This window comes from Chelmon rostratus, chromosome 8 (genome assembly GCF_017976325.1).
Source record: "Chelmon rostratus isolate fCheRos1 chromosome 8, fCheRos1.pri, whole genome shotgun sequence".
NCBI classification, from domain to species: Eukaryota; Metazoa; Chordata; class Actinopteri; order Chaetodontiformes; family Chaetodontidae; genus Chelmon; species Chelmon rostratus.
Window position 1 is genome coordinate 13,279,544 of NC_055665.1, and position 10,517 is coordinate 13,290,060.

Sequence of the window (10,517 nt, forward strand, 5' to 3'; positions counted from 1 at the left end):
GTATTTTATTGTAAATGTAGATGGGCAGGAGCCTAACAGCACCATTACATACTATCTGCCTAAAGCATCACCAATCCAATTAGAGCACACCTTATCTATTGTTGTGTGCTCCCAATTTATCACCAATCCCACCTGTACACCACAAATATGTCTCCCTGTCCCATGCTGTCAAGACAAAGAAGATGCACAATATCATAGATGAGCATGCCAGAGCGGTGTAGTATATAGTGTATCCACCAAAGATGTCCTTAATGAGTGTATGACTGTAACACAATAAGTGCAATGACCATGTCTGAATCTTGTAAAACACCCTGCTCTCAGTAGAAGTGGCCATGATGCAAATAGCGACAGGGTCTGTAATGGATGTAAGGAGCCTAGTGTTGTCTTGTGCAAATGCTCCTCATCACACAGTTATGATGGTGCTCCTGAAAGCATCTAAACGCTTAATTAAGGTAAGGGAATTTAAGGAAATGATATATAATCTTTGTTGAGGTAACCTTCTTAGAACATTTTAAACCAAACTGACATAAGATTTGTAATGAAACAACAGCTTAATATCTTTTAACATCTTAAGTACTTCTTGACAGAGTGGATGAGTCATAAGGGACTTTTGGCAGGAAATGTGTCATCCTTGCAGCTGTGTCTTATTCACTTCCTGTTGAAAAAGTAAGATCCTACATTGCATAGTACTCAATGGTGAGAGAACAACAAACGTAATGAGATTGAGTAAGTAAGATTTTCAAATGTGAATATTTAGATATGCTAAGATACAACTTTTTTTGTCCGGAGGGAAATTACTGAAATGTTAAATAAGTTAAATTGTGTTTTAAAGGGATGTATATTGAAACCTTACAAAGCCAATTTGACTTTTTCTATAAATGTATGTGGATTGACTGTTACTAGAAGCTGTGACGAGAAAGGAAACTGTAGTCCTTTTCAGTGTTCATTATAGAGGGATCGGCATTAAATGTGCTGTGTAACTTTACTTTCATCCAGATAATCAAACAGCAGTTAATTGGTTGATATGTATTGCCCTAGCTGTAGCCCGCACTCCAATCCAGTAGGTGGCAGTAATGCTCTGTAAGCACATGTCAGAGCCAATGAACGTAAAGGGAGGGAAAACAAGCGCACTCTGGAGCAGAGTGGAGCGGCAGGGAGAAAGAATGTGGTCAACTTGAGAGAGGACGAAAGCATCAACGACGCTCATAAAAACCACATGTGAACAATTATTCATTGTACCCAGCTGTGGCTGTAAGTATTTGTGTGCGTTTCATGAAGGCAGAAAACCCGTTTTTCTACCTTTTCTCTTTTCCCGTGCTCTTATCTGGCGCAGGTGGTTTTTGGCTGAATATCTCGTGGTGCTAACCAGGCATTAGCCTGACCAAAAAACTGTTGTTGTTGCATTTTTACCGTTGTTATTCTAATTTTCAGGCACCACCTGACCTGGTATGAAAAATGACCATAATCCTGCGATTGCAAGGCCTTGATGTGAAGGCAGGTGCTGAAGATATACGGACTTTCTTTAAATGCCTTCACATACCTGATGGTGGAGTCTACATAGTGGGAGGAAGTCTCAGGGAGGCTTTTATTGCATTCACCACCACAAGAGATGCACAGCTTGCCATGCGGTACACTGGCAAGTTCCTCAAAGGGTCTAAAGTGACTCTACACATAAGCAGCATGGAAGAGCTGGAGCACAAATTAAAGTCTTTGTTAAAGAGAAAGAAAGCCTCCCCGACACAGATCACTGTCAAGAGACCTCAGCCATCTCCAGATGCAAACCTGCTACCTTCAAATGCAGGGCCTCATACTCCCTGTACTGCAAGTCTACCACCTACTACTGCATCAACACTTGATTCTAACTCGGCAAATCTTCCCCAGCCCCTTTATTCCAGTACTTTAAATCTACCACCTACTACTGCATCGACACTTGATCCCGACTCTGCAAATGTTCCACAGCCCCTTTATCCAGGTACTTCAAATGTACAAGCTTCAAATGCACTCGATCCCAATATGGCTTTTCTTCTTGGAATTTGTACTGCTCTTCATGGTCTCCAGTCCAATAAAAGAGAAAACGATGCCTTGCCAAGAGTTGATTTTCCCAAGACTGAGATCCCAGATGTGTCCGACAAGGTGAGGACACCAGAGCAAACGCTGAACTCAGAGCCAGGCTATGTCAGGCTCTTTGGTATGCCGGCCACCGCTACAAAAGAGGACATCTGCCATTTTTTCAAAGGGTTGACGGTACAGGAAGCCATAGTGAATGTCAAGTTGGGACTTGGCCATGGCTGCCTTGTGAAGTTTGCAAGTGTGCAGGAAGCATGTGATGCGCTTCTCTTCAACCAACAGTCACTGGGCCCCATCTGTGTGGAGGTACGTGGAGCGACTGCAAAGATGTGGACCAGTGCGCTCCAAGAATGTGAAAATGCTTTTGACGTTGGGGAGAGAGTAAAACCCGAGCAGAGCTCTCCAAGGGAAATGGCAAACCATAAACAATCCACTGCACTGCGGATCAAGAGGCTATCCCTCAACCGGTTGCCATCTAAATCACCAAAAAGGCCAAGAATTGACAGTGACCCAACTACTGCTGTATCACCAGCTGTGGAGTACACCGTCATGGTCAGTAATCTCCCCAAAACAATGACAAAGACTGAAATAAAAGAATTGCTCGGATGTCCAAACATTGAACACAAAAATGTCCTACATCTGCTTGACAAGGAAGGCAACAGAACAGACACAGCCTTTCTTATTTTTAACCACACCGTGGATTACAACTATGCATTGAATCTCACTGGCTGCCATGTAGGCTCTGATGCCATCAAGGTCTCATCAATCACGAAGAAGATAATGAGGGACATGATGGCCAAAGCCCATATGATGAGTCTTCAGCGAGACACAATGAAGAAACCACATCGAAGGAGGAAATCCTGCACATTTGAGACACCTGAAGAAGCATCAAACTTGAATGCCGACCCAGCAGCTCAAACATGCCTGTATGTCAGGAACTTGCCCTCAGATGTTCAAAAAAAATCAAATAAAAGGGCTTTTCCACAACTATAGACTTCGAAAAGATAATATCACCTTACTGCTCAATAGTGATGGCAAGGGTATCGGTGAGGCTGTGGTTCAGTTTAAATCACAGGTTGCTGTACAGGCTCAAAGGCTCCATGGTGAGGACTTTCTGGGCACAAAAGTGCTTCTCACCTGCATAAATGCAAAGCAAATGGAGGACATCTTGGCAAAAAAGGTTTGAGGAAGTGGAAGGTTGGTGCTCAAACACAGGCACCATGACTGAGGACCAACTGCGACAACCCCCCCCCATCAAGTTTGTTTTCTCAGTGTTCATCTGCTTGATTTCATCACTGTTATGAAATGTTTTCATGATAATCAATATCCACAGCATTTTTTCACATTCCCTCTGTACATTTTTAAATAAATGGTTTTACAATATTTTTTTTTGGCCTACTTATTAACCTAAGACTGTGACATGACTATATACAGCTACATCTGCAATGTTGGAACCGAATCCACTTTGTTTCTGCTGCAGAAATATTTGATAATGGGAAGGAACTGACCTACTACACAGCCAGGAAGAAATATACAGACATGTTTTATAGTGTTATCAAGACGCACTTCTACTTCTGCGATGACATCCAGATTGGAGCCTCCCCAATCATTGTCTATGGTTTATTTGCAGGAACATTTGGAATTAAGGAATTTCACGTCTCAAAACACATGATTTTCTCCATTACTTTTAATACAACTGGACCATGGAAAATTAACAATGGTCATACACTTAAGATTAGTTGAAGGTGCTGAAAACATGCACATAAAACTTAAAATCAAATCTTCTAAAAAAAAAAAAGTCAAAAACATTAAAAAGGAAGACTACTACAGGAAGAAACTATACATGACAGCATATACATTTACACAAAATCAAAGTTTTCAACTCCTGGACAGTTGTGACTGATGCACACATAAGACATGAGACAATCACGGTGTCACATCTTGTGATGGTCATTTGTAATACCTGGGTGGACCATCAGAGAAGCTGGATGGACCTACAGAGAGAGAACATACGATAAACACAAAGGTAAGGGCAACTGCAACTCACGTTTTGACTTCCATGTGTTCTCCAGATTCGACCAACAGGAATTTTTCTTTGGCATCTTCCAGTCAACAAATATCATTCACGACTATGTACATTTGAGTTATGGATGCATCAAATGGAACGGATGAGAGGAGACTTGGTGCTTACATACCCGAGAGTGTACTTGAGTAACGGTTGCTACCGCTTGGCAATCTGTTGGGTGTAGAGGAGAAGCTCGTGGAGCTCATTGACAAGCTGTTCAGACTCGAACCCTGAGGAGGAAATAGAGGAGACAGACTGTCAAGGAAGAGACGATGTACATCTAGCCTACTTAATTTTGTTATTCAAATGTATTTATTTATTATTAACAGGATTTTTTTTTTATTAAAAACAAGCTCCATACCGCGGACACACTCCTCAGTCTGTACTCCATCAGCACATCTGTTAGTTTCTGTGTCACCTTCAGTACCAGCTGTGCGTCACTCTCACTCTCTATCCGGAAAGTATCCTAAAAATACATTTTGAGAAGTTACTGTATGAACAAAATAACACTGGCACTTTTAAGTTGGGGAGGAACCTATTATGAGAAATGAGACATACCAGGTAAGTGAGTAGTGTATTAGGAAGGCTGCTACTTTCTGGAGCTGCTCCCATCAATCCTGGCCTCTCCAGTGGCTTGTCCATTAAGTTACTCCCCATCTGGCTGCCCCGGTACTCATCAGGATACATCCTGCCGGGGCTCTCCTTCAGAAGTCCACTCCTTCCATAGCCATCCCTTCCACCACCTGGTCCAAAACCGTCTTCAGCAGGACGATGACCCATACCATCTGGGAAAGGTCTTGGACCCATACCATCCGGGAAAGGTCTTTGATTCATACCAGAGTCTAGGAAATCCTGGCTGGATGAGTAGCCTCCAAAGCCAGGCTCCCCATACTCTCCCACTGGATAGTCAGAGAGAGGACCACCCTGGTGAGGAAACTCCCCCGGAAACCGCTGGTCAGAGAACCTGGGACCTATGAGAGGCACATGTTCAGTGCATTTAAATACACATACAGTAATTCTATAGAAAAAGGGCATACATCCACACTATTACACAGCTTCACTAACAAAAATAACTCACCAAAAGGTGGTCCCTTTAGTCCCATCCCTGGTGCCAGTGGAGGTGTGACTTTAGGAGCAGCAGAACCTGTGTGAGAAGAAGATACATTAAAGACAAACAACTCAGAAAACCAAAGGGAAACCCTTAGTTACTAAACTAATTCATAGCAGAGTAACTTACGGAGTCCTTTGAAAGCAGGTACTTCACAAGGCTCCTTCAGAATCACCTGTAAGTGACAACCATAACAGTAAAATGTCAATTCTACAACACTGATGTGTAAAATAATTAACATTTTTAAGAATTGAGTATAAGATTAATTTCATTTAGAATTCACATTTAGACTACATTCTAACTGTTAATAGTTTAATAGCTTTAAAGAAACCAGTGCCTCATCTTTCATTTCAATGAGAGGGTTAGGGTTCAGTCAAAAAAAAAAAAAAAAAAAAAAAGGCTTTAAAAAATGTTTCAATCTGGGTCAATGGTTGCAAGGCAAACTTACAAATACATACAATCACATCTTCCTGATGGATGGCTTCAGACAGACAAATGGCAGAATTCTACCGTTGGCCTCACAATTGCTGTGATAACTTCAGAACTGTGACATCTTGCTTTAGAGTTTAATAAATCACTATGCTGTTTTTTGGTGCATAATAAGACAGATTCAAAGACGAAGCAGCGTAGCTTACTGGACGCCTGCGGCACACACTTTCCTACTTGGCACCATCGCCACTGCTGCAGTCAGATGACTGAGACAAAGAACTGGAAAATCCTCCTGCTTTCCTGGAGTCACCAGTGTGACATCATTTCGACAGACTAACAAACATTCTAAAAGCTATGCTCGACACATGCTGCGTCTCAACTTTGTGTGCCAATACACACACGTTGAGAGGAAACTCAAGCCTATTGTTGTTATGTACCCTACTGTCATCTAGTGCCTCACTATGTGTTTAACAGTTTGTTTGAAATAAGCTACTACACTTGGCTATTATGATGTCACAGTCAAGTTGACCTTCGACATTTTAAATATAAAACGTCATCACTTCATCCTTTAAAGAAATGTGTGTGAAGTTTGGTCATAATTAACATATGAATTATTGAATTATGTGTTTTGTGTGGTTACAGTGACCTTTGACAACCGAATTCTTATCAGTTCATGCTCGAGTCCAAGTGAATGTTTGTGCCCAATTTGAAGAAATTCCCTTAATGCAGTCCAGTGATATCGTGTTCACGAATGAAGCAGGCAGACAATCCCAAAACATAATGCCTCCAGCCACGACTGCCGCTAGCGTGGAGACTTGAAAACAAGACCTTACTGCCTCTGCTGCAGTGATTTGGGCCTGACACTCACCTTGAGTTGTCCCCTCCCCTCTGTCTTCTCCACCTCAGCTGCAACATCTTTAATTGTCTTCCTTAAAGCAGGATCTCTATAGGCCTCTGCCTCTTCTTGGGTGACCTTGTCAGGGTAGACCTTTTTCTGTCCACAAGGCAGAGAATTATACAAATTTTACAAATAACTTTGCAATGGCATGCCTTTGAGGCACACTCAGAAACCAACAATACTTACCAAGTATCTGAGGCTGTGTTTCCAGCCTTTCACATGGGCAAGCATATCATGCTGCAAGCGGGAGACGACACAGAGTTTGCACTGGTAGTGGGGTGGGACAGATTTACTGGGGCTGCGGTACTCCCACACATACTGAAGACCTGCAGACATGTGATGATCATTTTTTAAAAAATAAATAAATAAATGTGTCTGTGTGTGTATATATATATATATATATATATATATATATATATATATACATATACATATACATACATACATACATACACACATACATACATACATACATATACATCAAAAGAATGATGCTTAGTAGATGCATGTGAGGGAAAGAGCCCATCTGCTTACCAATGATACACTCTGTGACCTCCTTCAACTGTTTGCTGAGAGAGGGCATGGTGTGGATGGATGAGCCTTTGGTGAACACTGGGAAAACACAACAGTGGTTAGCACAAAGGAAAAACTTGAGAATGGTCCACAACTGATATACAAGAAAGACAACAAGGCCCATGTCCAACAAACTCAGTGAGCCACTTTATCATAAATTTCTGGGGACAACCCTGTAATCATAGTAAAGAGGACACTGAGTTAAGGAAGTGTGTTGTGTTCTTGACACTACCTGCAGTGTCTAAGGGCCAATGAATTGTATTCTGTCTAGATTAATTAAACATTCGCAACAAACCCAAACTCCTTGTGTGTGCTTTTGAAGCATGGGGAAGAACAGGAACAGCAGTTCTTGGCTAAACCCCATTTAGGCCCAAACTGGGCTGCAGGACACCAGCTCCTATGATGTGTTGTTTCTCCCTGTGCCCAACCACAGAAGTATCACACTTCTGTGTCGCACTAATGAAGCAATCCAACTGCAAACGCACAATAAAACTCCTGCATAATTTAAAATACTCAGGTAAGCAGGTGGGGTTTACTCGGATTAAGAAATAATACAGTACAACACATAATCCCCCAAACCAGAGTAGCACAGGCTACTGAATAAAAAATGAATACTGCGTTCAGCAGTGTTAAAAATATATTATGGAGGGGAAAAAAAGTTTATACAACCATCGCAGCACAAAAAGTGCATTAAATCTTCATCAGCAACCTTCGCAGATGCACGGTTGTATCACTGTATGTCTCGCTGTTTTGAGACAACGTGTAGGTGTCGCTAAGGACTAATGGAGCTCATGGTGCCGGTCTTCAATGTAGCAACATCTTCGGAGAATGGGTTGACATTTCTGAAGTTGTTCCGCATATTTTTTAAAATGTAATTTTAATTTCGAAATCAGAAATTTATGGCAAGATACTGGAACATTTGCATGTTCTGCAGTGGCAAACAGGGATCTCCAACGACCAAAACCACCGGTGGCACCACATCAGCCCGATCTCTGAGAGTGCGAGTCTGAACTCAAAGAGTGGTGAAGACGCTACCACCCATGACATGAAGCAGGGAAATCAAGATCTCATGCTTCAACTCTCAGCACTGGCAGTGGTACCGTGTACAAATGACTTACCTATATCAGCAGAATGCTGCGGCTGCTTTCTCTGTCAACGGAGGGAATAAACCCACATGAAGGAGAGAGACACATAAAGGCATTAGTGACAGGATGACACTTAGCAGAGGACTGAACTCCTCGTCCATGTCCGCCACATTATATATGCCATAAAGCATTTCCTCATTCTCCGTGACCCCCTGCATCAAGCAGCCGCAGTCACAGAGACAAGTGTATAGATGGAGTCTGGTGATTAGTCTACATTCTCATTAAATGAGAATGTGGAAGAGCAACAGTTCTTTACTTGTTTAATGGAGGAGAAAGAGAAAGAGTTGATACACTGAGTGAAGGCTAAAACACAAAAGTTCAATATTCAAACATGTCTACAGGGCCAACTTTTAAGAACACTGAGTTCAAGGCCTCAGTATTTTCCCAGGGGAATGTAAGTGTCGTTAGCACCTCTGTGCCCTTCTGCCACTGTATATTATGGCCTCACACCCAGTGTGGTGTGTTTGGGAGCCCTGAATTTAAGTTTGACAGATGAAAACAGCACACACAAAATATGTGATGACTAAACATTTGGCCCCCTCTGAGGAAAAACAAAGTGGTGAGTGACATGTTAGATTCATATAAAAAATTATATGTATGTTCCACTATATTTTGTAGCCTGAAAGTGGCAACCACTTGGGCTGAAGACAACTGTCAAACAAGAAAACAAGCTCCCAAACACACCCTTTCTAAAAGCCTTGTAATACGTAAGCGAAGGAGACAGTAGACAGAAACAAGCAGCCAGTCACAAGGGGAATTCAAAATGCTGCATGTAGCAAATAGAGGTAAAAAAAAATTATGTAAATTAAAATATCCTTGTGCGTTTTGTGAATTAACTTACTGTGGAGTAATCACTACAGCGGTAGTCTGATTTGCAGCTGAATTACATAATGTGACACTGCAAGTAACTGCTTTTACAACAAACATCTTTTGAGAGGATCCCTCCAGGAGCCCTGCTCAAACATCAGGCCTTTTTCTGTTGAGCGTGACAGCACTAAGAGGTCAAAACAGTATGTGACATTGGATGTTGGTTCAGAGAACCAAGGTCACATCACACACAAAGCTCAGTGTCAAATCTGAGAGGAAGTGAGAAGTTTTAGCAGTTAAGAAATGTTTGCATTGTGAAGACACCAAACTGGACCCTACACAACACTGGCGCTAAGAGATTCCTTTAAAACCACCACAGTGACAACAGGCCACAAATGTGAGGGCCAGGCCAGTGAGTGGGGTCTTAAAAACCAGAGTACAAAACACAACCATGCCTGAGAGCACAGGGACTAGCACCAAGTCCACCTGGACTGCTGCCGCCTGGCTCTCCATCAGGCTTCACAACAGCCAGTGAGCAAATTCATTGATAATGAAAAAGGAATTCGCATGCGTCCTTCATTAACGATCAGGACCAGGACCATACATGTGAGGCAATACGAGTGTAGTTGTATTAATTGTGATGTTTTTAGTAGTGCATGTGTTGTCGAACGTGGTGCTTAAGTACGGACTAATACTTACCCTGGCATTTCTCTTTTTATTCGGCTGCGACCCATTTCTTTTTTGTGGGGGCATGTCGACTGAAGCCTGAGCCTCCATTTCCTCAGCTCCTCCGCTGTGGGACAAAGAATTAGACCGTATTAAAAAACATTCATAAGTCAAGTAATTCCACTTAATGTTAGAAACACGCCCCCATTCGTGGTTTACGTTAATGAGCCATGATCTATCTGGATTACCAGATATTCGTTTATGGTGTTTTCTACTCGGGCCCAAACAAGCCTTACATTAGACCAGTTTTTTATATTACGGTAGCTGTGAAAATGGCTAAGCAAGACGAGGCGCCAAATGTCATATTTATGTACACTGGCTAAATTATACGTTAATGTTACGCAGCTTACCCGAGAAATCTTATTACAAACTGCGAGTTCCCCCAAGTACTAGTTCGACAGTACGAACTAGCTAGGCTGTAGAAAATGATGCCGACAGCCGCTCTGGGGAGAGTGGTGTGCAGTGCGTATGCCAGTTAAAAAAAAAAAGACGAAATGTAACCTTTTTTTTTACTTCTGCGCTTTACAACAAAACCGAATATGTCACACAATACATCTATATAACATTTGTCACATTTATTGCCAGGCATTAGAAGGAATAAATTAGTCAATATTGCTAAGGCACATGTGCGAACAACTATGCGGTGCGTTCGTTTTGTACGCGTGGGCTTCCCGTAATAACTTTCTGGGGCAAAATTGA

At 42.0% G+C, this 10,517-nt stretch overlaps 2 protein-coding genes across 3 annotated transcripts; one reads left to right on the forward strand and one right to left on the reverse strand.

Annotated features, from left to right (window-relative positions):
• Positions 1-660: 660 nt before the first annotated feature.
• Positions 661-3,444, forward strand: rbm12ba (RNA binding motif protein 12Ba). Of its 2 annotated transcripts, none has more exons than XM_041943178.1 (2): positions 661-726; positions 1,432-3,444. In XM_041943178.1, the coding sequence occupies exon 2, from the start codon at positions 1,456-1,458 to the stop codon at positions 3,058-3,060; it is 1,605 nt and encodes a 534-aa protein (XP_041799112.1). In that variant the 5' UTR covers positions 661-726; positions 1,432-1,455; the 3' UTR covers positions 3,061-3,444. The 2 variants fall into 2 exon arrangements, with proteins under 2 accessions (XP_041799112.1, XP_041799113.1); XM_041943179.1 differs by lacking the exon at positions 661-726 and adding an exon at positions 942-1,251.
• A 300-nt stretch (positions 3,445-3,744) lies between these two features.
• Positions 3,745-10,257, reverse strand: si:ch211-197h24.6. The gene is made up of 12 exons (XM_041942691.1): positions 10,169-10,257; positions 9,792-9,885; positions 8,259-8,289; positions 7,102-7,179; positions 6,754-6,893; positions 6,538-6,663; positions 5,370-5,415; positions 5,211-5,276; positions 4,691-5,103; positions 4,494-4,598; positions 4,263-4,362; positions 3,745-4,061 (listed from the first exon to the last, which is right to left on the reverse strand). The coding sequence occupies exons 2-12, from the start codon at positions 9,867-9,869 to the stop codon at positions 4,018-4,020; spliced, it is 1,227 nt and encodes a 408-aa protein (XP_041798625.1). The 5' UTR covers positions 9,870-9,885; positions 10,169-10,257; the 3' UTR covers positions 3,745-4,017.
• Positions 10,258-10,517: the final 260 nt, after the last annotated feature.

Coding starts and splice junctions, on each gene's coding strand:
- rbm12ba (XM_041943178.1), top strand. CDS start 1,456: ATGACCATAATCCTGCGATTGCAAGGCCTTGATGTGAAGGCAGGTGCT.
- si:ch211-197h24.6 (XM_041942691.1), bottom strand. CDS start 9,869: ATGGAGGCTCAGGCTTCAGTCGACATGCCCCCACAAAAAAGAAATGGG. Junction 6,894..7,101: donor GGTCACAGAGTGTATCATTG/GTAAGCAGATGG, acceptor ACATGTCTGCAG/GTCTTCAGTATGTGTGGGAG. Junction 5,104..5,210: donor ACTAAAGGGACCACCTTTTG/GTGAGTTATTTT, acceptor TGCCTCTCATAG/GTCCCAGGTTCTCTGACCAG.